The sequence below is a fragment of the Carassius auratus genome, chromosome 31 (genome assembly GCF_003368295.1).
Source record: "Carassius auratus strain Wakin chromosome 31, ASM336829v1, whole genome shotgun sequence".
NCBI lineage: Eukaryota > Metazoa > Chordata > Actinopteri > Cypriniformes > Cyprinidae > Carassius > Carassius auratus.
This window is the reverse complement of record NC_039273.1, coordinates 26,083,368-26,111,137: the sequence shown is the minus strand read 5'-3', so window position 1 is coordinate 26,111,137 and position 27,770 is coordinate 26,083,368. Positions and strand designations below refer to the sequence as shown.

Here is a 27,770-nt window from a genome sequence, read left to right as displayed (position 1 = left end):
TAATGGACTTAAATTGTTGGATTATTTGTTGGATTGTTTGCCAGATGTGTCTGAAACATTGCACTCCACATATCTGGTTATAAGAAATATTTACAACTGCACTAAGCCTTTTATGATATACATCTATATCGGAGCCTTGTTTTTGTTTTTGTACACACACACACATACACTGTATATAGTATATAAATTGTAATTGGAAATACATGTAATCTGGATTACATAATTCCATAATTTAATTACATTGTTACATTTTTAATTCTCATAAATAAATAACATTATATTTACTGTACAGTATATATACAGTATACACACACTTAAACTAACAGTATTGGTGATTACCAAAATCCTTTTTTATGTTTATTTTATGAACATAAATAATTGTTTATGTTTTGTCACAGAAATATAATTCTTTTTTTTTAATATACATATTCAGACAATAAATACAGTCCATTTGAATAGCACTCGTGTGATTTGAGGTGTTGGTTGTGGTTGTAACATTTGACATGTTTTAACTTCATTTGAATGTCGTCTAGCAGCTTTAGTGGGAAGGGAAGGGAGGTGGATACTGTATAAAAGCACAATAAACCAAGAATCTGAATCAAACAGCAAACCACAACACAGCAGCACATCATGGACCGTAAGCTTCATGTCTTTATTTTGATCATATTTACTGCTTTACTAGCAAGGCATTTTGTTAAACCTTTTACAAATAAACATAGTAGTTGAGTTATTTTGCTATTTAAATAATTTATTGCATTAATCTTTTCTATTGCATGTAATCTTTTTACATTTCAGATTATTTTACTATTAACAAAATGATTTATAACGATTTATTTTTATTTTATTTTAAATACTTAAATATTTATAGTTGTACAATTAAGTTGTTTGCTTATAAAATGGCTTTTCAGATGATTTAGAAAATAGTTTGTTTTAAATTCTATTAAAAGTATAATATTTTTATTAAAATAATTATAAATATATTAAATAAGTATATTTTATACTTATATTTTATAGTAATATTTATTACATTGATAATAAAACTCAGTTTCTACTTTTTATATTTAGTAATTTGCAACTTCATATTAGTTATTTATCCAAACATTTTTCTGGGAAATAATAACACTTGCTCATTTTTACACAGAGTTCAAGGTTCGATCCATTGACCTGCAACAGACACAAAACCAGATCCGGCACAAGACTGACGGTCTGAGCTCCAGCACGCTGGTTCTGCGGAGAGGACAGGCCTTCACAGTGACCATCAACTATGAAGGACGACCATTTGATCCAGTGAAGGAAAAACTGATCTTCCAAATTGCTTTAGGTGTGTTTGTGTGCTTGCATGTGTGTGTGTGAATTAAAAATGCAACTGCATCTCACATCACCCTCCCTCTGTGATGGTGAAATTCATCAGTATTAGTTAATCAGATCCAGTACTTTGCAGTACTTTGAATAAAAATGATGATGGCTATGAAAATGTCAGAGATGAAACTACAAAAAACAACATATTTTAGGTTTATTCAAATATAATGTAAAAGTAGTTTGTGTGTTATTTTAAATTTTAAAAAAATAAAAATTTAATTTATGCATTTAGCAGACATTTTTATCCAAAGCGACTGTCAATTTTTAATTGTATTTTCTGTTTTCCCTTTAATTTTAGTATTTTGTTGAGTTTATAATTTTTATTAGTTTTTTTTAAATAAGTCTATAAAAAAGTTTTTATTTATTGGTTTGAGTTTATTTAATACTTAAACTGAACGAAAATGATACATGTTGCCTTAGCAACTAGCTGTAATTAAAAAAATATATTTTAATTAAGTTAACATTTATTTTATTCAAAATAGCAAGATTTTTTTATGGTTAGTTCACTACAGCCCTGGTATAAACTAAATGCATTTAAAAGTGAAGTTGCCTATAAAATCAATCTCTTTATGAGGAAAATGAATAGTATTTTACTTTTCGTACTCTATTCTGACAGCCGCTCCTCTCTCCTCTCTGCAGGTCCTCTGTCTGTGGAGGTCCCGGTCTCCTCGTTCGGACAGCCCTCTCTGACTCAATGGAGTGCCTTCCTGGAGAGGCGTGTACTGAACCCAACTGGACCCCGTGTGCTGTCTGTATCACTGTCCAGCCCTGCGTCTGCTTCAATCGGCATCTACACGCTCCAGCTGAGGGTCGAGGCCCGCCTGAATGTCAAAACACACTCCCTCGGCCAGATCACGCTCCTCTGCAACCCCTGGTGCCAAAGTGAGTGCTGCCTATGAATCCATACACAAATGAATGCCTTGAAAGAAGGCTGAAAATAATTCTGGCTTTTAGCATCCTGCTATGTGGTTGCTTGCTAGTCCAAATCACATAAAGTCTGATAGCTTTGGAAAGTAAATGAAGCACACACTTCTTCCCAACAAGAGACATGATTTGAGAAAAAACATTCATGTTTGTAGGACTCAAATAAGCAAAATGCATAATCTTATGTTCAGATTTACAATGGAACACTTACATTTGAAAATAACACCTAGTGTTTACTACCTGTCACATGATCCTTCAGAAATCATTCTAATATGCTGATTTACTGCTTAATTATTCTCAATTATAATTGCTACTTAATTGTTAGTAATGATTCTTATGTTTAAAACAGTTGTGCTGCTTCATATTGTTGTGGAAATCTAGATACATTTTTTTTGTCTTCTCTGATGGATTGAACTTTCAATAGAACAGCATTTATTTGAATAATACACTTCTTTACTTCAGCTTTTGATTAGTTTAATGCATCCTTGGTGAAAGAAAAATAGTCAGTGTCTTTAATTGCATTGCTTTCGAATTGCTTTTAAACACCTCTAAAATCACAGTAATGCACAACTTTGTGTCGCTTACTGCTTTCATTTAATGTAATTACACGCAGATCACCTATAAAACAAATTGTGTTTTTCTGCAGCTGATTCGGTGTTCCTGCAGGCGGAGGATCTGAGGAATGAATATGTTAGGAGTGATATTGGCCTGCTGTTTAAAGGCAGCCCTGGTAATGTGGTCTCCAGACCCTGGTCGTTCGATCAGGTGAGATGTTTGATCACTGACTGACAGCACAGCACTGAAAAAGACTTCACATTAACTCCTGTGATGCATTAATGTGTTTTCAGAATGAAAAGGGGATACTGGACATCTGTATGAAATTGCTGCAGTTGAGTCCTCAATATCAAGCGGACATGAGAACAGATCTGCAGAACCGCAGCAGTCCGGTTTACATCGGCCGTGTGATCTCAGCGATGGTGAGGATCTGCTCTCGTTCTCTCCTCTCTGCTCTCTCTCTCTTCATGCATTAATATAGTCTCTCTGTCTTTCTAAACAGGTGAACTCTAATGATGATAAAGGGGTGTTAATGGGAAACTGGTCAGGTGACTACAGCGGTGGCATCAACCCTTCACAGTGGTCCGGCAGCGCAGATATTCTCAGGAAGTGGGCAGAAACACAATTCAGGGCTGTGAAATACGGACAGTGCTGGGTGTTTGCTGCTGTCATGTGTACAGGTGGGACACATATCAACAATTACATTCAGAAGTTTGGGGTCAGTGTGAATTTTTTTTTTTTTTTATGCATTCAATTGAACAAAAGTTGAAGACATTTATAATATTACAAATGATTTCTGATTCAAATAAATGCTGTTCTTTTGAACTTTCTATTCATCAAATAATCCTGAAAAATAAAATATATCAAAGTTTCCATAAAAATATGACTGTTTCAAACATTGATGATAATCCGAAATGTTTCTTGAGCAGCAAATCTGTACATTAAAATGATTTCTGAAGGATAATGTGACACTGAAGACTGGTGTAATTATGCTGAAAATTTAGCTTTGATCACAGAAATAAAATACAATTTTAAAATATATTCACATAGAAAGCAGGTATTTTACATTCTAATGATATTTCACAATATTACTGATTGTACGGTATTTTTAGATTAATTGAATGCATATTTAGTGAACAGAAGAGACTTACTGACCCCACATTTTTGAATTTTAGCATATGAGCTTTAAAGTGTTACTCAAAAATCTTTTAAAAGGTCAAGATCAAGGTCAAATTTATGTATATAGCACAATTAAAACATCAAGAATGTTGACCAAAGTGTAATCATAACAAGATAATTTAAACACAATTTAGAAATAATAATAATAATAAAATGAAATAAAAATAAGAATAAAACAGTTGGTTGAAAGAGCATATTATTTAATTAATCTGTGAATTGCTGCTTTAATGAGTTGTTGGTAATTTAATTAGTGATTGAGAAATCACTTCGGTGACCGACGAAACTGGGATATTGCTTCGATAGACTTCGAGTGTAATCTAAATGAACTAGTGCACATTGGCATGCAATTATTGCATCCAGCTGCCGCTGATCAAAGCGTGAGTATAATAAGGCAGCAGATGCAATGCATAACAGCTTTTCACTGAGGAGCCGAGCCGGAGACCCGGTGGTCTCATGAAGGCCTGGCACCGGACATTCCAGTCCAGATGCCTAGGGTATGGAGGATCTCAACAGGTTCTACAGTACGGACACTCGGGAGCAGTTTTAGCAAGACAACAATCAGTGCCACTACCCGTTTGAGGTGAGAACACAGGAGGATACTGGCTCTACACGAAGGCTATAGAAACTAGTGAATGTGTTAGGGGTTACCCAGCACGCAGCTCTACAAATATCTGTCAGCGAGGTGCCAGGAACTAGTGCCCAGGAGGATGCAAAACTTCTAGTTGAGTGAGCTCGCAACCTGAATGGGCAAGGCACACCCTGTGCCTGATAAACCAGGGTTATGGCATCCACAATCCAGTGGGCCATCCTCTGCTTAGAGATGACATTCCCCTTTTGCTGGCCTCTGTAACAGACAAAGAGCTTGTCTGAGTTCCTGGAGCTTTGTGTCTGGTTTACGTAGCATTTCAATGCTCAGACGGGACAGAGCAAAGCCAGGGCTGGATCTTCCTCCTCCAGGGGCAGCGCTTGCAGGTTCACCACTTGGTCTTTGAAGGGTGTGAGGGGAACATTCAGCACGTAGCTGGCCCAGGGCCTATAGATTACCTGGGAGTCAGCCGGCTCAAACTCTAGGCATAAATCGTTGACCGAAAATACATGCAGGTCCCCTACCCTCTTGATGGAGGCCAGTGCAAGCAGGAGCAGAGTTTTCAATGAAAGAAACTTCTGCTCAACTGAATGCAAGGCTCAAATGAGCCCTGCTGTAGTGATTTTAGCACTAGAGTTAGGTCCCAAGAGGGTATAGAGGGGGACCGGGAAGGATTTAACCTCCTGGCCCCTCTAAGGAACCTGATGACAAGGTCATGCTTCCCTAAAGACTTCCAATTCATGGGGTCATGGTAGACAGCAATAGCGGCAACCTGGAACTGAGGGTGTAGGGAGACAGCCTTCGCTCCAGACCTTGCTGCAGAAAGGAAAGCAGGACTGCAATCGGGTATCTTCGGGGGTCTTCTCGGCAAGAAGCAGGTCCGAGTGGTTCAATATAGCGCCACTACGCATATTTGCGTAGGCCCTGGGGCCAGCTGTGTGCCACTGCGTCCATGCCGAGTATGGCAGTGAGAGGTTTCTGGAGAAGCAAACTGGTCTACCTAAGCAGCTCCGAACAGTCTCAAAATCAGCTGGACTGTCAGGGGAGGGAGTTGCCATTCCCCCAGGAGCATTGCTTGAGACAGCTCGTCGGCTGTATGGTTGAGCAGACCCGGAATGTGAACAGCACAAAGTGACGTCAGAAACTTCTGACTCTAAATGGTGGTGGCGGGCAAGTTGCGACGGTAGCACATAACTCCTTGTCGGTTGATGCATGCCACAGTCGCTGTGTTGTCCATTCAGACCAGCATGTGCTTGCCTCATAAGTGACCTTTGAGATGGTTCAAGGCAAGGTGCACTGCTAACAATGTGCTAATGCAGTTGCGGGCCCGTCCAAACCCCTGAGACTGCATGACCGTGGTACGTGGCCCGTAAATCCGTGTAAACAAAAGCATGTCTGGAGATCTGTTCTATTGTCACCCCTGCCCAGAGGAATGTAAGATCTGACCACGGGTTGAGGGTTTGGCGACAGGCCGGTGTAACTTGGACCCGCTGAGTGCCGCACTTCCACACCTACCTCGGGACTCAGCCATAAAGCCAGTGCTGGGGCGGTGTCATATGCCCCAGGAGCCTCTGAAATTTTTTTTTAGTGGGACCGCTGGTTTGCCCTTGAACGTATTTAAGCAGGCTAGCACCAACCATGCACCTCTGTTCCTCTGTGTTGTCCACTTTCTGTTTGACCAAATATGACTCCATAGCGAGTAAAGAGATCCTCTGCATCGGCGAGAGTTTGGTCCTTTCCCGAAGGCCCAACAGGCTGAGGTGCCGGAGCACCAGGTCCCTGTGCCCGCTCAACTGATCCTAAGATTGTGCTAGTGTCAGCCAATCATCTATATAGTGAACACCTTGCTCTCTGAGGGGAACAAGAGCACGTTCCGTGGGTTCCTCCACTGGATCAGAGATGCAAGAGGAGGGATGGTCCCCAGAGGGTTGGTTCCCTGTGGGGGTTTGCCACCACAGTAATCCTCAAACCACCCGCGCTACTGCCTGAAGTGGTCCACGTCTGTCGGCCACCAGATCGAGCCCCAGATCATGGCAGCTGGACTCCGCCCCCCTGAATGTAGCAGAGCCAGGTTCACTGCTTTGAGATCTTCCCGCAGTGGGAACATGACTCATCCACGAAGGCCACCTCAGCGTGCTCGATGCCAAAACACGTGAGGCAACGATCGTGACCAACATCTGTTGCCTGGTAAAGAACGCACCCAGAAACGCATGGGTGAAGCTGCATCCTTATAAGGACGATCCAACGTCTCAGGACGATCCATCGCTGGATGCAATTATTGCATGCCAGTGTGCATTGGTTCATTTGGTATACTCTCGAAGTAGATTGGTCTATTGAAGCAATATCCCAATTTCGTTGTGACGTCGAGAGTGTCCGACTGAAAGGGAACAAATGTGTTTGTTTGTGTGACAAATGTGTAGTAATGAGAGCCCTTGGCATTCCGACTCGAGTCATCACCAACTTCAACTCCGCTCACGACTCAGACGGGAACATGGTGATCGAGGAATATTACAATGAGATGGGAAAAAAGCTGTCTATGAGCAAAGATAGCATCTGGTGAGTTATGCTAGAAAGTGTCTGTAGTTATTGTCCTAAGACATACATTACTGCTAAGTTAATGGTAGGATTGTTCATGTTTTTGAAAGCAGCCTCTTTTACTCACCAATGCTGCATTTATTTCATCAACTAACAGTGAAAAATTATTCCAATTTGAAATAACTCTTTTCTATGTGTATGAACTGTAAAATTTAATCTTTTCCTGTAGTCCTTAAATGTTTTTCCTCATACTTCAGTAAAAGTATCTTCACCATCTCTACACTACAGTATACAGATAAACTTGAATGATTGCTGTGGAAAGGAATAATTCATTGAGGTTTAATCCATCAGAACACTGAAAAGTGTTTGGTCTTTTCTCAGGAACTTCCATGTTTGGGTGGAGAGCTGGATGAAGAGGCCTGATCTGGGTCAAGGTTATGACGGATGGCAGGTTCTCGACGCCACGCCACAAGAGAAGAGCGCAGGTCTGTCATTACAGAGATGTTTACAAGGCTAACACATGTAGAAACTTGCTGAAAGACCAGTTTCATATAGGCGGGTTTATGTTGGTTAGTACTGGTCTTGTGGGCTTTGTTCTAAAACCTAGTGAGCTGTCTACAAAGCATGCTATTTTTTGATGTTGATGTTTAAACATTAATATTCTGTCACAGGAATTTTCCGCTGTGGTCCTGCTGCTGTTAAAGCCATTTATCAGCAGAAGGTGGACGCTCAATATGACGTGCCATTCGTTTACGCAGAAGTGAATGCCGATGTGCGTACAATAATCATCAAAGACAGGAAGATATTATCAAACAGCATTGATAAAAAAAGAGTTGGAGCCCTGATCGCCACCAAACGTCCAGGATCCATGCTTATGCAGGACATCACGTCTGAATACAAAACTGAGAAGGGTAAGAGAAAGAGTGAGAGAGAAAGAGAAGCATTCTGTCAAAATACTGTTAGTTTAATTCAAAAATCTCATTCTTTCACATTTAGATAAACTCCCATCTAGTGCAGATGCTGGTAAGTCATTTTAACTTTAGAATGTCTAAAGCTGAAGTTTGTAATTCAGTTGACTAGTATCAGCTTTACCAATAATTTTTTATTAAAGACAATGAAAAATTTTCGATTTTAAAATCAATTTTGAGAATATTTTTTTGTAAATATTTTTTTATGATTTTCTTTGTAATATTTTTTTGTTGTCCAATTAAGGTCACATAAGACAACCTGATCGAGGTGGAGGAGGTGGAGGTGGATGTAAGTTAAAACATTTTGGTGAAGGATTACACTGACACAATTTTCAATTTTTTGGAAAACACTCCAATCTTTGTTTTACTTAAAAAATATATATATTTTTTAAAGGTTTCTTGATACATTTTATCATAAAATTGACAAACATGACAAATTAAGTTAATTAACTAAACACCAACTAAATCAATTTTGAGAATATTTTTATGTAAATGTCCTTTTAATATTTTCTTTTAAATATTATTTTGTTTTTCATCTCAGTTTCCGGATCTTACTCTTTTCGAGGCATGGAAAGTGAAGGTGAGTTCTAGCATTTGGTTTTCCACCCCTCAAAAACACCGCTCCTTGTTTGTTTGAGTCATATAAATGAAAGCAGTGATCTAACATATATTTCCATGCAGCTTCTAAGGGCACTGCAGTTTCTCTCCAGCTTCTGAAAGCCCCTGTAGTCGGAGAAAACATTTCTTTCAATGTCATAATCGCTAACAATGCGGCCACTCCAAAACTGCTGAAAAAACACGTGAACGCTCAGAACAAGGAGTACAACCGCAATCCCACTGGAACCTTCTGGGAGGCTCATGACGACGTGAAGATCGGCCCGAAAGAAAGTGAGTCTTGCAACCTGCAAAATGAGTTTAAAATGTACTTTAAAAAAAAAAAAAAAAGAAAGTGTTAGAAATATTACAATTTGTTCCACAGTCTTATCACAATTATTTAAATAATGTTGGGTTTTTAAAGGGGTCATGAAATGAGAAACCAAATTTGCCTTGATCTTTTGGAATATAAGAGGTCTTTGTACCATTAAAACGTCCTGCAAGTTTCATAGCTTAAGACGTCCTCCCCATTATAAACGAGCCATTTATTTAATCAAGCTCTAAATACAGCTCGTTCTGGATCCATGGTAAGAAGTGACGTCACGGTGCGAAGTGACGTTCCAACCATTTGCATATGACCGCCTCCAGCACAAGACAACTACGCTCATTTCGGATCGTTGTCGCGCTGCGCGCCTCACAAGTGTTCAGTCGACGGACAGCGAGTGGGTCTGTGTACAGGAAAATTACAATGCCACGCAGATGTGCTGTTCCTGGCTGTGGACAAACAACATCTTTGAATACGCTGCCGAAAGATCCTGACGTCAGGGAAAAATGGATGCAGTTTATTTGTATAAGAGAATCTTGAAAATATGTCGCCTTTCTAGTAGGCCTACATGTAATAGATTAAAAATGTTGCCTTATCAATGCTGCATCTTCAAATATGGCCTGTGCATGCATTTTTGTCCGCAGTACACCCTATCATTTCATTGAAATTAGGTAAATAATGTTGAACTGTTAGCATATTAAACTATAGAATAATTATGCAACAATAAACCGTTTTCAAGTGTCTCGGGTTACAATTTTTTTATTAATTCAAAATAGTTTCACTTTCCATGTGGACACGGGCTGATCCAGTCTTCGTTGTTGTGGTGATGGTTCATTTTCCTCTGATTCCTCATCTGATTCCGGCTCAAACATATAAGGTTTTATCATTGCAAGAGCCATCGCTTCGAATGCATCACTCGCTACTGAACAGTTACGCTCAATCCGCAAATGTTCCGTCAAATGTCGTTAGCCAATCATAACAGTGGGCGTTAACACTGAACTCTTAAAGGGGAAACAACCCAAAACAGACTGTTTGAATCAAAGGATGAGAAACAGGGTGGGAAAATGTCATAATTCACTACATTTTAAAAGTTTTTTTTTTTTTTTAACTATAGTAATACTATAATTGCACCTAGGGGACCATAATAATAAAATAAAAAAACCCATGTCATGACCCCTTTAAGAAACTTATTTTCCTGTAAAAATTAATTAAATAAATAAAGCCGTATAAGGTAACAAAACATAATTTGTTTGTGTGATACGATATGATTCATGATACTGATTTCCCGATAAAAATTTAACAAAATGAGATTTAAGACAAATTATAAGCGAAAAAGGTGTTCTGTTAGAAATTTAAAGGCAACCACAACTTTTTAATCACGATCCAATCAAAGATGCTGCCTGCATACAGCATGAGCAGTCTTTGATTTAAATTAGATTTTATCATCTTGAAAACAACAGAATGGTCTGACTTTAGCTTTATGTAACTATAAAACATCTGCATTAAACAGAAAAAGCAGAAGCTCTGAATGAGACGCAGATTCACTCTCTGACAGCAGGTGGCGCTTACAGAACAGCAGTGATACAGGGTTTTCTTTGCAGTGTCTTATAAAATAAAATACTTTAATAAATGCATTATATAGAGGCAAGATGAAAAAAAAACCCACTTTGTTCCACTCAGAGATACATTCATATAAACTCCCACACCCATTTGTATCACAAATAGTTTAACATCTTAACCCACATATTTAATTTATATATTTTTATTTTATTTTATTTTTTTTATAAATTTTCAACCTGTTCGGTGTGCATCATTACATCTCTCATCACGTGACCAAGATTTAGCATAGGACTGTGAAATATTTATCATGGAATGCACACCATATGCTGTTTATATAATAGTAGACAGAGTAGAATTACATTGCACACAGCCGGTATACATAACAAAATTCTTCTACTTGCAAGTCTTGTTAAATCATCCATCTGGACCACATGACTTTGAATACCTCAAAAACATGGTGACCTGATTCATTAGGAATTGCGAGGTCATGAGACTGAATCCTGTTTCTTGAACTCCGCCAGCTCTGACTATAAAACACGAGATCTCCTTCAAAGACTACATGCTGAAGGAGGCTGCGGAGGATTTTATGGTTAACCTGGCAGTGGTTATAGAGGATGTGGAGTCTCAGGAGAGAGTGCTGGCATCTGAAGAGTTCAACATCCGCAGCCCTGCCCTCAATGTACAGGTATATAGTGACCCAACATGGACATTAAGACAAGCTTTAAAAGAAACACGACCTCCTCTACCCTTGAGCCCCTCTGTAAGAAACAATAAGATGTTATATCAAGACAAAATTAAATATAAATATATGTAAAAACAATTTTTTAATGATCTATTATATATATATGTGTGTGTGTGTGTGTGTGTACACATTAGAAATACCTTTAGAATGCATTACACATAAGTTTTTTTTTTTTTTTTTGTAGAACTTAATTCACAAGTAAAAAAAACTAAACAAACAAAGCTATTTGTGTTTTCTTCCAGATTCAGAATGAGTTCTCGGTCATCATCAACACACCACAAGTTGCCACGGTGACCTTCACAAACCCGTTCAATGCTGCAGTGAGCGGCGAACTGACTGTATCCGGTTCAGGACTCTTGGAAGAGAAGGCTCAAATGACGTGCGTAGTTTTAAAGCTCTTTTCTGAGCATCAAACAAATTAATTCACTCAAATCAACTGTTTCCGAACAGGTTTTCCCAAACACTGCCCCTTTCTGCCATTGGTTAGATAGCCCCGCCCCCAAATGCACACCATTGGTTGCTACAATGTGTCAGGCTGGTTGGAATGCTCAAATAAACAGAATGTTTAGAAACAGTCACAGTGTTACAGTTTCCAAAAGAATGTATCTGCATCATTAGCTTGTATAAGAGAAAGTATTTTAACATACAAAAAATTACACACAGTACTTTTATTGTGAAAATGCAGTTATTTTAAGTGTCCCAAGTTGGGCTTACATCTGCAAAACCCTTTCAGAATTTACAATGGTAACCATTATTCTATAGCAAAGAAAAGGCCATCGTGAATAGAGATTTATAGAACAATTCAGCCACATTATACCGCAATGTCATTAAAAAAGTAATTAACAAAATAACAGAACGAATCTTACTCTGTTTTAAAATAGATCCCATTTACAATTATTTTGATTTTACAGTAGTAACAGTGGTCTCATGGAAGAAACTGTGCTTGTCACGATAAATTTAGTTCACATACATGATGAGTGAGTCTGAAACATACAGTTTTAAAAAGTGGTGTTTCTGAGAGTTTTGGCATTATTATCTTAGACATCATTTTCAATGCTAAAGTCACTACGCACTTGTTAGTCAGCATTTCTGAAGCACTTCTGTAACCATATGATGTTACAGTTCATTTGTGACCATCCAGATTTGCACCATTATACACACTTAAAAAAAAAAAATCACTAACCCTAAATATGAGCAGCGTTAATAGTGATGCTTTTCTGTTTTTGCTCTAAATGTCCTGTTCCTTATATTTCAGGATTACGATCCAGCCTCGAGAAACCATGAAGAGGCCCGTAAATTTCACTCCCAGGATGGCAGGTTCCAAGATGCTTTCGGCTAGTTTAGTGCTGACAAATCCACCCACCGTCCTCCACGGATTCAAGACCATCAATGTTCAAGCATCTTAGATTGAAACATTTCTAGACATGATTGTGTACTTGAAATGCCACACTTGTGATTGAGACACATTTAGAAATTAATGCTTTTAAATTATTCACAAACAATTTTTTTTGACTTGATTAACCTATGAATTGTGTATTCAATATTATTTAGGCACAATCCTTAAAATAAAGTATTTCTTAATATGCATTTTACTGTTTGTGATCTGTTCACATGCATTTTCCAGCAGAGGGCAGACTAGTGAAGTCATTCACAGCAGACACTGTCACTGAGTGAAACATGTTGAAAAGGATAAATTACAAATATAGAAAATGCTGACAAGTCCCTGCCCAAATTCAGGTTTATTTGTATAGCGCTTTTTACGATACAAATCATTGCAAAGCAACTTTACAGAAAAGTACGTTTCTACAATATTTAGTAGTAGCTTATGAGTGGTGACTGTCAGTTTGTGTGCATATGACAGGAATTTTCAAAAATTATGTATACCAGACAATGAACATTATTAACAGCAATTATTATATGATGCAGTCACACTTGTAGCAATATTTGTTAGTTCTATTTGCTGAATCAGGGTTGGCATCATATGGGGTCCTCTGAGGGGTAAGCATCATCTCTTCTCAAGTGTTCTGGATCCAGACTGGAGCTTGTGTAATTCTAGTTACCACTGGATGTAAATCCTGTGGCAAAACATAGAAACAAATAGAGGCATAATTAGCATAGCTGCTGTTCCAACAAAGTAAAAACAAATTGGTTTTAACCCAAGCTAAAGAATAATAATGCACATTTGATCAGATACAACTGCAGTCACAAGTTATGAGATGCATTATTCAAATGCTTGGTGAAAGATGCGTTTTTAATCTATATTTAAACAGGGAGAGTATGTCTCATCACCGAACGTTATCAGGAAGGCTATTCCAGAGTTTGGGAGCCAAATGCGAAGCGTTTTGTGACCTTAGGGAGCGTGATGGATTGTAGTGTGGTATAAGGTTAGTAAGGTACACAGGAGCTAAACCATTAAGGGCCTTATAGGTAAGTAATGATAATTTGTAACTGATACGGAACTTAATAGGTAGCCAGTGCAGAGACTGTAAAATTGGGGTAATATGATCATATTTTCTTGACCTTGTAAGTACTCTAGCCGCTGCATTTTGGACTACCTGTTTATTGAAGATGCTGGACAACCACCTAGAAGTGCATTACTATAGTCCAGTCTAGAGGTCATGAATGCATGTACTAGCTTTTTTTTGCATCAGAAACAGGTAACATGTTTTGTAGCTTGACAATGTTTCTAAGTTGCTGTCTAATATAACACCCAGATTTTTGACTGTAGAGGAAGTAACAGTACATCCGTCTAGTTGCAAACTGTAGTCTACTAGATGTTTGAACTGTTTTTTTTGGTCCAATAAGTAATATTGCTGTCTTGTCCGAATTTAGGAGAAAATTATTGGTCATCCAATCTTTTATATTTTTAACACACTCTGTTAGCTTAGATAATTTTGAAGTTTCATCTGGTCTCGTTGAGATATATAGTTGAGTATCTTCAGCATAACAGTGGAAACTAATCCTGTATTTTCTAATAATATTATCAAGGGGCAACATGTATATTGAAAATAGAAGGGGGCCTAGGACGGATCCTTGTGGCACTCCATATTTTACTGGTGATAAATGAGATGACTCCCCATTTAAATAAACAAAATGGTAGTGATTGGACAGGTAGGATCTAAACCATCTTAGAGCCTGCCCTTGAATACCTGTATAGTTTTGTAATCTATCTATGAGTATGTCATGATCTATGGTGTCGAACGCAGCACCAAGATCTAGTAAAACCAGCAGTGAGATGCAGCCTTGATCTGACGCAAGAAGCAGGTAATTTGTAATTTTAACAAGTGCAGTTTCTGTGCTATGGTTGGGCCTGAAACCTGACAAAAATTCTTCATACAGATCATTTTTTTACAGGAAGAAGCTCAATTGAGCAGACACAACTTTTTCAAAAATTTTAGACATAAATGGAAGATTTGAAATAGGCCTATAATTTGCCAGTTCACTAGGATCTAGTTTTGGTTTCTTAATAAGAGGCTTAATAACCGGCAGCTTGAATGGTTTTGGGAAGTGAGCTAAAGATAAAGACGAGTTAATGATATTGAGAACCGGTTCTTCTGCTACAGGTAACAGCTCTTTCAGTAATATAGTGGGTACAGGATCGAATAAACATGTTGTTGGTTTAAATGCAGTGATAGGTTTATTGAGCTCTTCCTGTCCTATAGTTGTAAAGTACTGCAGTTTACCTTCGGGTGGATGGATGAAACTGAAGTATTAAACGCTGTGGAATCTACATTAGTTATTGTATTTCTGTTGTTATCTATTTTATCAGTGAAGAAAATCATTAAGTTCTTAAATCATTAAGAAAATCATTAAGTATTTAATACTATTAAACGTTAATGGAATATTTGAATCAGGTGGCGTCTGGTAATTTGTTCATTTAGCCACTGTGTTAAATACAAACCTTGTATAGTTTTGCTTATTTTCAATGAGTGTGTGGATATGTATTATCAACGTGAATATTAAAATCTTTTTTACGATTTTGACGATTAGCACTTTATCAATTGTAACCAAAAGGTCTGAGAGGAAATCAGAAAATTATTTTATAAAAGAATATAAAATAATATAGAAATAGGAATTCTACACTACTTCAGTCTGTGTGCATTGAATTTATTTAATACATGAGTTTCACAATTTGAGTTGAATTACTGAAATAAATGATATTTTCCATGACATTCTTATTTATTTAGATGCACCTGTATATATTAATACCTCTAGTGTACATACATGTACCTTTTGTAATAGTACTGCCCTAGTAACTGCTTATGTAGCTATCTTTTATTTTGTGAGATTGTATTGTATTTCATTTGTATTTGCTGCTAATTAAAAATAAATAAAAATTAAGAGCACAGAAAAAAATTCAGGAGCACATTCTTAACATTAACAAAAATTCGCATTTCCGTTTACAAAGTAATATTCGAAGTGATTTACAGGGGCATTTTTTTTTTTCAAAGTATGTTCTCTTTCATGACAAATTCAATAAAATCAGTATTTACAAAATTCATATGCAATACAGAGGTGGCACAGAACACAATAGTGGCTTGTAGGTATTTACAGAAATTTTTAATAAGGCTCAGAGGTTGCATGAGTGCAATTAACTTCATAAAGTCATGTTGAGAATAATGTTCAAACGTAAGGACACTTTGCTCCATATGACTAGTAAGCCAATTCTCAAATAACTAGTATGATGTCTTTTGTTTTACATGCTCAAATGATAGAAGTACTTGTGCTGTCCAATCTATTAAGACTGTGTCTGTTCCCTGAATAGTGAGGTCAAAATATACATTTAATGTAGGATCTATAAAAAAATCATATCATGATTAAACCAGAAAAATGTAAAGTAAATGAACAAAAGCAATTTTTAAAGTTTGGGCTAATAAATATTAGATCACTCACACCCAAAGCAGTAACTGTAAATTAAATGATCACAGATAATAGTTTTGATGTCCTTTGCTTGACTGAAACATGGCTAAAACCAAATGATTATATTGGTCTAAATGAGTCGACTCCACCAAACTACTGTTATAAGCATGAGCCCCGTCAGACTGGTCGTGGCGGAGGTGTTGCAACAATATATAGTGATATTCTCAATGTTACCCAGAAAACAGGATACAGGTTTAACTCATTCAAAAAACTTCTGCTTAAGTATAAATAAATCTATTGTGTCTCTTCCTCTGGAACTTGGACCACCAGGGCCATATATAGATTTCCTGTTGATAAAATGAGGCATTTGTTGCATCCACTTGGGACATAATTACTGATTATAATGACTTGCCTTTTAATGCATTGTGTATCGTGCTTCGTAAACATAAAACCATGTCTGCATTTGTGATCTGAGAAACAACAAACAAGCCTACTCTACTGCTCAAAACTTGTGTCTGAATAATCATTGGCAAATTATTTAAATATAAATAATGTACAAGCTGTGAGTCAGAAGAGCTTGCAACACTCCATAGAGAAAGGAAAAATTTAAATTGCATCATATGACCCATTTAAAAAAAAAAGCATGAACACATGTTAGACTGCACCCCATAAACACAAAGCCTAGAAAAACCCCCACCCCTTTAATGATGTGTATTCAACTACCCAGACCTTAAATGCTGTTACAACACTTTTTCTCTGATGTCAGTCCAGATGAAAGGGTTGATCTTCTTGCAGCTGAACTTTGCAGAACAGCAGATCTTCTTTTTCTATGTTTCTCCAATTGGTTGTATTTTACATTTAGTCTAGTCTTTTATTTTACCTGTACAGTACTTTGGTTTTCAACTTCTGTTGTTATTAAATGTGCTTTATAAATAATAAAAAATAAAATAAAAATTAAACTAAACTAAACTTAAGATTTGTTCAACCCAATACAGATATGGCCTTAAAATGTTGTCTTCAGACTACACTATAATTATAAAAAAATATCAATTTAGAATTAAATCTACATGCAACCTCAGAGAGATGAACTTTTTAGTTTTGTTTTTTGTAACACATTTTTATTGAATTTTACTGCACATTTAACAAACAAATATAACATAACATACATTTCAATACAAGCATACCTTATTCAAATCTCTCCCCTCCACTATAGACCTGGCAGTCTTTTAATATATATATATATATATATATATATATATATATATATATATATATATAAATATATATATAGTTTGGGTTTGTGCTTTCAGACATATTGTACCCCACTCATCCAATGAAATGTCTTTATGTTTGTTTTCAGTACTCTCTTTATGATTCTGTACCAGTATATCATATAACTGGGTAATTCGCCCTTTACTGAAACAGTCGTGTGTGGAAAGAGTTTCCAGTGTGGATAACGAAGAGGGTTGTACAGAATTTTTCAATTTCAAAAAAATAAAACTTCTAAGCTGCAAGTATTTTAAAAAAAATGTTTGCGGGGTATATCGAACTTAGACACCAGCTTGTCAAATGACATTAATATATTATTTTCATATAAATCCATCGATCTAACAATACTCTTATTTAACCATAAAACCTAAGTCATTTTTAGCTGGGCTGAAATATTCATTACACCAAATTGGAGAAAAACAAGACAACAATGGGGTCTCTCCAAGAAATTTATGAATTTCGTACCATATCATAATGGTATTTTTTACTAATAGATTGTTTGTTTTCTTTTTTAGTTCCTTAAGGGTTGTTGAATATAAAAAACTATCAAGTGTCAAGCCTTTTGTGTTCAACTTTTCAACCTGTATCCAAGGTATATTCGTATCTTTTGAGAACCAGAACATTGCAGTCCTCATTCGAGCAGCCCAATAATACCACAATAAGTTTTGTAATTGTAACCCTCCCCTGTCATAAGGCAAGTACAAAAGGGAAAGTCGAAGCCTAGACTTCCTATTACTCCAGATAAAATTAGAAAGACACTTACTTACTTTTTGGAAAAAAAGCAGGAGGAGGGGCAAGTGGTAACAACTGAAAGATATATAAAAATCTTGGGAATATGTTCATCTTAATCACATTTATTCTTCCCATTAAAGACAGGGGCAGTGTCATCCATCTAGTAGTTTCCTCAGAAACCTTCAGCAATAAAGGTTCATAGTTAGCTGAACTAAGGGAACTTATTTTGGGGGTTATTTAATAATCAAAACCATTAACAGCGTTAACAAATGGGTGTACTACTTTTGGGTTTATTCTCCCTTGCTCATTTAGAAACATAACTAATGACTTATCCTTATTTAACTTAAAACCAGAAAACTCACCAGACAGGCCCATAAGCTTTAAAAGGGAAGGTATAGAATTTTCAAGCTCTGTTAGAAATACAACAGTATCATCAGCATATAAGGCAATACGATGTTCTAAAACACCTGAATGAATACCTCAAATTATAGGATCTAATTGCTATTGCTAGTGGTTCCATGGATAAAACAAAGAGTAGAGGTGAAAGTGGTGAGCCTTGTTGGGATTTACGACTTAATTTAAATGGTTGCAAGACATGGTTGTTAATAAGTACCTCTGCAGTAGAATCAGCTAATAGAATTTCCATTCATCTACGAAAATTGTACCAGAACCGTGTACCAGATTGAGAACCCTTCTTTTTTGCATCTGTACTTAAAAGTGATAATGGCCTATATGAGCCAGATTCTTCTGGAGACTTTCCGGGCTTCAAGATGAGAGTGATTAGCACTCCTCAGCGAGGGAAGGAGACATCCCGCTGAAAAGCTTCTACATACATATCTAGTAAGGGACCTATTAATTTAACTTTAAATTCTTTATAAATATCAATTGGGAGCCCATCTGGACCCGACGCTTTACCGCCCTTCTTTTTAAGAATAGCAATAGAAACCTCTTCTAGCTCCAGCATCTGATCTAGTTCAAGCTTGTCCTCTACTGAGGGAATATCCATCCATCCAAAAACTCATTTTGAGTGGAGGTGCTTCAAAAGGAAAAATTCAGTTTGGTACAGAGATTTATAAAATGATACAAATGTAGCATTAATCTCAGCCGGATCTGTTGTGATCTCTCCGCTCCCATTCCTAATTTGATTAATAGCTCTTTCTGAAGGTAATTTCTTAAGTTGCCAGGCCAGTAGTTTACTGGGTTTCTCACCCTGATCATAAAAGGTTTGTTTTAATCTTAATATACTACATTCAGTTTTTGTGTGGCAAGTTCCTCATATTCAGCTTTTAAGGCTAATAATTTTTGCTTACTTTGTACGGATTTATCTATTTTTTTATTTTCTCTAAATCTCTAATTACAATATCTAGTTCAAGCAACTTTTGTTTATCTTTATTACATTTGGAACATGTATAACCTGTTGTTACCTGTCTTATATAACATGTCACGATGCTCCTACTTAAGGAGAGTTTCATAATCAGAGTTTCTCAACAAAAAACAAAAAAATTGGCAGAAAGCATGAGTGATCTGGGAGTGACCTATTGTGAAACCAAGCACCACACCTCTTATCCGTTATGTATCTGTCATGTGTTATATATTCACTATCACAGATGTGGGTGAAGGCATGTGATTTCAGGTCCTTTCTGTGACTGAAGAGGCAATGTCATGCTTTATAAATGCAGACTATTCACAGACCATACAATGCAGATTATAAATTCTCATGCCACTGGCCTAACTTTGTTTTGAAAGAAGATGAGACAGGAATGAGTGCAAGGGTGGGGTGTGTGTGTGTTTTTTTATCAGGCACGAGATACACCATAGAATAAATAGCCTAGTAATTTTTTTATTTTTATTTGATAGGGACAAAGCATGTTGATGAACACTTGTACAGAATACAAATGTAAACAAGCCGGATTATAGCAGTAATGCTAATTTATGTCCGTAGTCCCTAGGTAGGTACACACAATAACAAATACTCACTATACACAAGACTCTGCTAAAAACACAATACATAAACCACATCACAAAAATTACTAAGAAAAATGTTCACACACTTGATTTTTCATAACCCACTTCTTAAGATGTTCTTTAAAAGTGTGATAATTAGAACACTGCCGTATTGACTGTGGCAAAGTATTAAAGTATTTGCTCCCTATCACTGATAAAACTTTCTGGACAAAAGATGTTCGCCTATTTTGTACTTCTCATTCCCCTCTACTGACAGACCTAGTACCAATACCACAATCTGCCCTCTGTTTGATTAACTCCTTCAACGGAGGTGGAGCAAGCCCATGGCAGACCTTGTAAACAAAACATGCATAATTAAGATTTTTTTAATTTTCAAAACTCAAAAGATTATGTTTTTTAATTATTTTACAGTGGTGAAATGAGAGGTTTTTTTTTATCAAACACTTTTATCGCCTTCTTATACAGTGTTTCTATTGACTTACGAATTGAGTAACTAGTGAATGACCTACTACTGAAACAATACTGCATATGTGAAAAAATCATTGAATATAAATACAGCTTTGCAGCACCAACTGTCAAGAAAGACCTAATATATCTAAAATTCCTTAAATTACATTTCACAATATTAGACAACTTTTTTGCATGGCTTTTAAAAGTGAAAGTAGAATCAAGAGTAACTCCAAGATACGTAAACTCTTTCACAAGTTCTATTTCCTCTCCTCCTAGAAATACATTTGAATGTGTCATCTCTACTAACCGTTTTGATAACATCATACACACAGATTTTTTTGTGTTTAATATTAAACCTGTCCTGATAAGCCAATCCTGTACATTAGTCATAGCAGAGGTCAAGGTAATCGAGGCTTTTTCAAAATTATTTGCATGGGTATAAATAACTACATCATCTGCATATAACTGAATATTTACATCTTTACATACTTCAGGTAAGTCATTAATGTAAAGTGAAAATAACAATGGTCCTTAAATAGAACCTTGTGGAACCCCCTTGGGGCAGACAATATAAGAAGATTTCACGCCATCAATACATACACATTGTTTCCTATTAGTAAGATAAGATTTTACCCAAAGTATTGCTTCCTCTGAGAAATTAAAATTTGTTAGTTTAGATTAAAGCACCTGATGGTCAACAGTGTCGAATGCATTCTTTAAATCTAAAAAGACAGCACCAACACACGCATTTTTATCTAATAAACATTTCACTCTCTCAACAAACAAAGAGTTTGCTGAATCTGTTGAGTAATTTTTTCGGAAACCAAATTGCATTGGATGTAAAGAATTAAAACCCTTATTTAGATGATTAGTCAAAAGATTAGATACCCATATTTCTGCTACCTTAGATATAATAGGAAGAATACTAATTGGCCTATAATTTTTCAAATTTAATTCATATCCAGATTTGTAGATTGGAACAACTGTAGCCATCTTCCAAGCAGATGGAACAACTGCTTGTTTGAATGACAGGTTTACCATGTGTGTTATTGGGCATACTAAAGAATCTTTATTTGTTTTTAAAAATGTTGTGTCAAGCCCATACGCATCCTTTGCTTTGGAGCTTTTTAATGCATCAATGATATTTGCTACTTCTAACTCAGTTTTTAATTTTCACTTCTTATTGTATTTGGGCTCCCCTGGATGTGTGAATATAGACATATATCTGGCCCTGGATGTCTCTTTAAGACAAACTGCACTGATGTAATTCACTGTTTTAGATACACTGAAGATATAACTGACTGTTTTTATGTGTATAATCGGCAAGATGGTTAGGGTTAGTTTTTTTTATTGGTATTTTTATCGTTGCATGTAATTTACATGTCCCGCCCACTTTTTGCCAGGGTCCATATTGTCCCCATCACTTTTTTTAAACATCTTTTGGCACAGACGTACCTAATGCAGCTGACATTCGTTTCTATTAAATAAAATGCGATCTGGCACTGGAATCTGTTGTTTTTGAAATCATGCTGAATGTTTGTTGTGATGGTTTAACTGACAGAGTGTTCTCTTATGGCTCATGCACAGCTTTCACACATGAGCACTTCTATCTAATGCTTAATGACACGGCTATTGAAGAATCATAGATATGTATACTGAGGCGCATATATACAGGTGCTGATCATATAATTAGAATATCATCAAAAGGTTGATTTATTTCACTAATTTCATTCAAAAAGTGAAACTTGTATATTATACCCTTTCATTATACACAGACTGATATATTTCAAATGTTTATTTCTTTTAATTTTTATTATTATAATGGACAACTAAGGAAAATCCTAAATTCAGTATCTCAGAAAATTAGAATATTGTGAAAAGATTCAATATTGAAGACACCTGGTGCCACACTCTAATCAGCTCATTAACTCATAACACCTGAAAGCCTTTAAATGGTCTCTCAGTCTAGTTCTGTAGGCTACGCAATCATGGGGAAGACTGCTGACTCGACAGTTGTTCCAAAAGATGACCATTGAAACCTTGCACAAGGAGGGCAAGACACAAAAGGTGATTGCAAAAGAGGCTGGCTGTTCACAGAGCTCTGTGTCCAAGCACATTAATAGAGAGGAGAAGGGAAGGAAAAGATGTGTGAAAAAAAGTGTACAAGCAATAGAGATAACCGCTCCCTGGAGAGGATTGTGAAACAAAACCCATTCAAAAATGTGGGGGAGATTCACAAAGAGTGGACTGCAGCTGGAGTCAGTGCTTCAAGAACCACTACACACAGACGTATGCAAGACATGGGTTTCAGCTTCGCACTCCTTGTGTCAAGCCACTCTTGGACAACAGACAGCTTCAGAAGCGTCTCACTTCAAAAAGGACTGCACTGCTGCTGAGTGGTCCAAAGTTATCTTCTCTGATGAAAGTAAATGTAGTATTTCCTTCGCAAATTAGGGTCCAGAGTCTGGAGGAAGAGAGGAGAGGCACACAATCCACGTTGCTTGAGGTCCAGTGTAAAGTTTCCACAGTCAGTGATGGTTTGGGGTGCCATGTCATCTGCTGGTGTTGGTCCACTGTGTTTTCTGAGGTCAAAGGTCAACGCAGTCATATACCAGGGAGTTTTAGAGCACTTCATGCTTCCTGCTGCTGACCAACTTTATGGAGATGCAGATTTCATTTTCCACAGACTTGATCGACTCCATGCCACGCCGCATTGCTGCAGTAATTCAGGCAAAAGGAGCCCCAACTAAGTATTGAGTGCTGTACATGCTCATACTTTTCATTTTTATACTTTTTAGTTGGCCAAGATTTCTAAAAATCCTTTCTTTGTATCGGTCTTAATTTATATTCTATTTTTCTGAGATACTGAATTTGGGATTTTCCTTACTTGTCAGTTATGATCATCAAAATTAAAAGAAATAAACATTGGAAATATATCAGTCTGTGTGTAATGAATAAATATAATATACAAGTTTCACTTTTTATATTCTAATTATATGACCAGCACCTGTATATGCACTCTTATAAACCATAATAGCCATTAGTTGCTAAGCAATTTAGTCAAGGGTGCAAAGGCAGGGCTCTGATTAAGCATTAAAATAAGCCATCTAATTTACTGTACATAATCGCCTTAACTGTTAAAACTACATTCCTTGACAAAACATTAGATATATTTTTTATATTATTATTGATAATATCTGTGAGATATGCTGCAAGATGTGTGATACGACATCATGTAATTGTGATGGCTCCCTAATTTTGATTATTTTCTCATTTGTAATTGGTTAAGCTGATGTTGCTGATCACAGATGTCTGAGCCTGCAAATACTGTATCCTCCAGCCGAAACACATCACCTATATGTGATTGTGTAATCGTTTGAGGTGTTGGTTCATGTGACATTTCATAACTTCCCCTGAATGTGGTCTGACAACTTTTGTGGAAAGGGAGGGACAGATGGATGCAATATAAGAGCATTAAACAAACAGCTTGAATCAAACAGCAAACCACAACACAGCATCATGGACGGTGAGCTTTATTCTTTTCTCTTTTTTTACCGTTTTACTTTCAAGGAGTTTTGCTAAACCTTTTACAATAATATTTGAGTCATATTTATTAGCTGACTGCATTTTGCATCTTTTCTTAAAATAATCAGGTTATATCACTGTAATATTAACTCTATTATTAAAATGATTAATTAATGGCTATTAACTTTAAACACTTAAATATTATTCAGTTCTATTTTTATTTGCTTAAAAACAGTTTTAAAGTTAATTTAGAACACCTCATTTGAAAATGATTGACAATTTATATAATTATATTTTAAAAAGTATTTTAAAGTAATTTGAAATATTTCTATTATTGCCTTTTTGTGATTTGCAATTTTAAATTAGTTATCGTTTTACATTAAAACACTAGCATCTGCCTCAATAATAATTTGACCATTTGTTACACAGAGTTCAAGTTTCAAAGTATCAACCTGCAACAGGCACAAAACCAGATCCGGCACAAGACTGACGGTCTGAGCTCCAGCACCCTGGTTCTGCGGAGAGGACAGGCCTTCACAGTCCTAATGAACTATGAGGGACGACCATTTGATCCAATGAAGGAAAAACTGATCTTCCGAATTGTTCTAGGTTTGTTTGAGCATGTGCGTGTGTGTGTGTGTGCTCTTGTTTTTGTGACATATCAGGACACAACTCTGTATAATGACATGGGTATGACACAGGTATTAAAAGGAGAGGGTGACTTATGAGAACATAACCCATGTCCCCATTTTTCAAAACGCTTATAAATCATACAGAATGAGTTTTTTTGAGAAAGTAAAAAAGTTTTCTGTGAGGGTTAGGGTTAGGTGTAGGGTTGGTGTAGTGCGATAGAATATACAGTTTGTACAGTATAAAAACCATTACGCCTATGGGATGAACCCACTTTACACGAAAACAAAGGTGCGCATTTGTGTGTGTGTGTGTGTGTGTGTTCTGGTATATATGAGGACACAGATGTGTATAATGACATGGGTAAAACATACTTCCTGTGTCGGTGTAAACCAAAGGACTTTAAGAATACTAAAAGGTGTTTTATTATTTGTAATTTGTTAAACATTTTTAAGTGCAGAAAGTGACGTACTGCATTTTTTTTATTTATGAAGAAATTCAATCAATCAATCAATCAATATGAACTAAATTTAAGATTTGAAAATATAAAAACAATATATTACAAAAAGAGATATGCAAACATATATGCAAACAGAGACTATCGTACAGCTTCTACAGCCATTGAGCTCATCGAAGATTGAAAATCTTGATATTCCTAAACCTTCTCCTCTCTGCAGGTCCTCTGTCTGTGGAGGTCCCGGTCTCCTCGTTCGGACAGCCCTCTCCAACTCAATGGAGTGCCTTCCTGGAGAGGCGTGTACTGAACCCAACTGGACCCCGTGTGCTGTCTGTATCACTGTCCAGCCCTGCGTCTGCTTCTATCGGCGTCTACACGCTCCAGCTGAGGGTCGAGACTCGCTTGACTGTGAGAACATATCTGTTCGGCCAGTTCACGCTCCTCTGCAACCCCTGGTGCCAAGGTAAGTGCTGTGTGGCCTTGAGAACAGGCTGGAAATCAGAGAGGTTTTTTGCTGCTATGTGATTCCTATAAGGTGTTGCTTAATAGTCTAGATCACTCAATATATTACGCCTGTAAGTCTGATTGCTTAGAAAACTAAAAGAAGCACACACCTCTTCCCAACAAGACATATGATTTGAGAAATCATCCAGGACTCAAAAAAGCAAAATGCATAACCTATGTGAAGATTTACATTGATGCACTTTAAAATTTGAATAGAAAATTATTATATTTTGCTCTGATCCAAAGGTCTTATTCAAAGTTAAAATAAACACATTGGCAACTACTGAAATATATATAATGGTACAATATACACTACATTTTAAAAGTACACATTTAACAGTAATAACTTAAAATTCAAATTTATTTCTCAAACACAGAAGAAAACAACAGAGTTTACCACATGGGCCCCACACACAATTATGTTGTGCATAATCACACTACTTTAGTAAAAATTGGTTGTGTTTCTACAAATTATTGTGTTTTTCTGCAGCTGATTCGGTGTTCCTGCAGGCGGAGGATCTGAGGAATGAATATGTCAGGAGTGATTTCGGCCTGCTGTTTAAAGGCTGCCCTGGTAATGTGGTCTCCAGACCCTGGTCGTTCGATCAGGTGAGATGTTTGATCACTGACTATTGACTGATTATGAAAGCACAGCATTGAACATGACTTCACATTTACTCCTGTGATGCTTTAATGTGTTTTCAGTATGAAAAGGGGATACTGGACATCTGTATGAAATTGCTGCAGTTGAGTCCTCAATATCAAGCGGACATGAGAACAGATCTGCAGAACCGCAGCAGTCCGGTTTACATCGGCCGTGTGATCTCAGCGATGGTGAGGATCTGCTCTCATGCTCTCCTCTCTGCTCTCTCTCTCTCTCTCTTCATGCATTAATATAGTCTCTCTGTCTTTCTAAACAGGTGAACTCTAATGATGATAAAGGGGTGTTGATGGGAAACTGGTCAGGTGACTACAGGGGAGGCGTCAACCCTTCACAGTGGTCCGGCAGCGCAGATATTCTCTGGAAGTGGGCAGAAACACAATTCAGGGCTGTGAAATATGGACAGTGCTGGGTGTTTGCTGCTGTCATGTGTACAGGTGGGACACATATCAACAATTACATTCAGAAGTTTGGGGTCAGTGTGAGTTTTATTTATGTATTTATTTGAAACAATGCATTAAACTGATCAAAAGTGACATTTATAATGTCATAAAAAAATTATATATATATATGAAGCAGCTCAACTGTATTCAACATAGATAATCAAAAATGTTTCTTAAGCAGCAAATCAGCATTTTAGAATGATTTCTGAAGATCATGTGACACTGAAGAGTTTAAAGAAGATTTTAAAAGATTTAAAATTGTAATAATATTTCACAATATTAAAGTTTTGGGGTATTTTTGTTAAAAAGGTTAGCATTAGAGACTTCTTTCAAAAAAAATTCTTCGAAAAATCTTACGGTGGTGTGTGAAGAGTTAATTTTCAAGAATATCACATCTTTTATGTGAAACACAAAAGCAGCTCTTATCCTACAGTGAAAGTCGATGATGATTTATATTGCTACATTGATGCCGATGTCGACGTGATGTTGATGATCAATATCAAATGTGATTGTTTGTGTGATAGTAATGCGAGCTCTTGGCATTCCGACTCGAGTCATCACCAACTTCAACTCCGCTCACGACACAGACGGGAACATGGTGATCGAGGAACATTACAATGAGATGGGGGAGAAATTGTCTATCAGCAGGGATAGCATCTGGTGAGAAACACTACAAAGCATTTATTTCGTCCAATAAAAAAACTAGTGTTTAAAAGTTTTCTGTGTGAATATATTGTACACTGTAAACCCTAATGTTGTCTTGACTTAAAAAATCAAGAAATGTTGACTAAACATTACTTAAAATTTTGCATTTTGGCCATTTTACTTAAAAATATGAGTTAATATAACTAATTTACCTCCAAAGTGCATAAACTTAAGATTTCAAGTGTTGTGAGCTCAAAATCATGAGTAATCATTTGGAAAAACTCAACTCTGTTCTTCCTTTA

The 27,770-nt window shown here is 36.6% G+C and overlaps 2 protein-coding genes across 2 annotated transcripts in view; both read left to right on the top strand.

The window, feature by feature from the left end:
* Positions 1 to 630: 630 nt before the first annotated feature.
* Positions 631 to 12,733, top strand: LOC113051064 (protein-glutamine gamma-glutamyltransferase 5-like). Its single transcript, XM_026214679.1, has 16 exons — positions 631 to 637; positions 1,142 to 1,321; positions 1,999 to 2,241; positions 2,930 to 3,048; positions 3,132 to 3,260; positions 3,341 to 3,518; positions 7,024 to 7,159; positions 7,520 to 7,623; positions 7,810 to 8,049; positions 8,135 to 8,161; positions 8,351 to 8,395; positions 8,648 to 8,686; positions 8,788 to 8,994; positions 11,107 to 11,270; positions 11,570 to 11,706; positions 12,583 to 12,733. Exons 1-16 carry the CDS (start codon positions 631 to 633, stop codon positions 12,731 to 12,733), a joined length of 2,106 nt encoding a protein of 701 aa, XP_026070464.1.
* An 11,353-nt stretch (positions 12,734 to 24,086) lies between these two features.
* Positions 24,087 to 27,770, top strand: part of LOC113050988 (protein-glutamine gamma-glutamyltransferase 5) — an 8,717-nt gene continuing 5,033 nt past the window's right edge. Inside the window, exons 1-7 of the mRNA XM_026214528.1 lie at positions 24,087 to 24,129; positions 24,558 to 24,737; positions 25,436 to 25,678; positions 26,210 to 26,328; positions 26,425 to 26,553; positions 26,640 to 26,817; positions 27,348 to 27,483. Of these exons, the coding sequence (XP_026070313.1) occupies positions 24,123 to 24,129; positions 24,558 to 24,737; positions 25,436 to 25,678; positions 26,210 to 26,328; positions 26,425 to 26,553; positions 26,640 to 26,817; positions 27,348 to 27,483 (992 nt within the window). The 5' untranslated portion in view covers positions 24,087 to 24,122. The remainder of the gene's footprint in view (positions 24,130 to 24,557; positions 24,738 to 25,435; positions 25,679 to 26,209; positions 26,329 to 26,424; positions 26,554 to 26,639; positions 26,818 to 27,347; positions 27,484 to 27,770) is intronic.

Coding starts and splice junctions, on each gene's coding strand:
- LOC113051064 (XM_026214679.1), top strand. Junction 7,624..7,809: donor GCCACAAGAGAAGAGCGCAG/GTCTGTCATTAC, acceptor ATTCTGTCACAG/GAATTTTCCGCTGTGGTCCT. Junction 8,687..8,787: donor TCGAGGCATGGAAAGTGAAG/GTGAGTTCTAGC, acceptor ATTTCCATGCAG/CTTCTAAGGGCACTGCAGTT.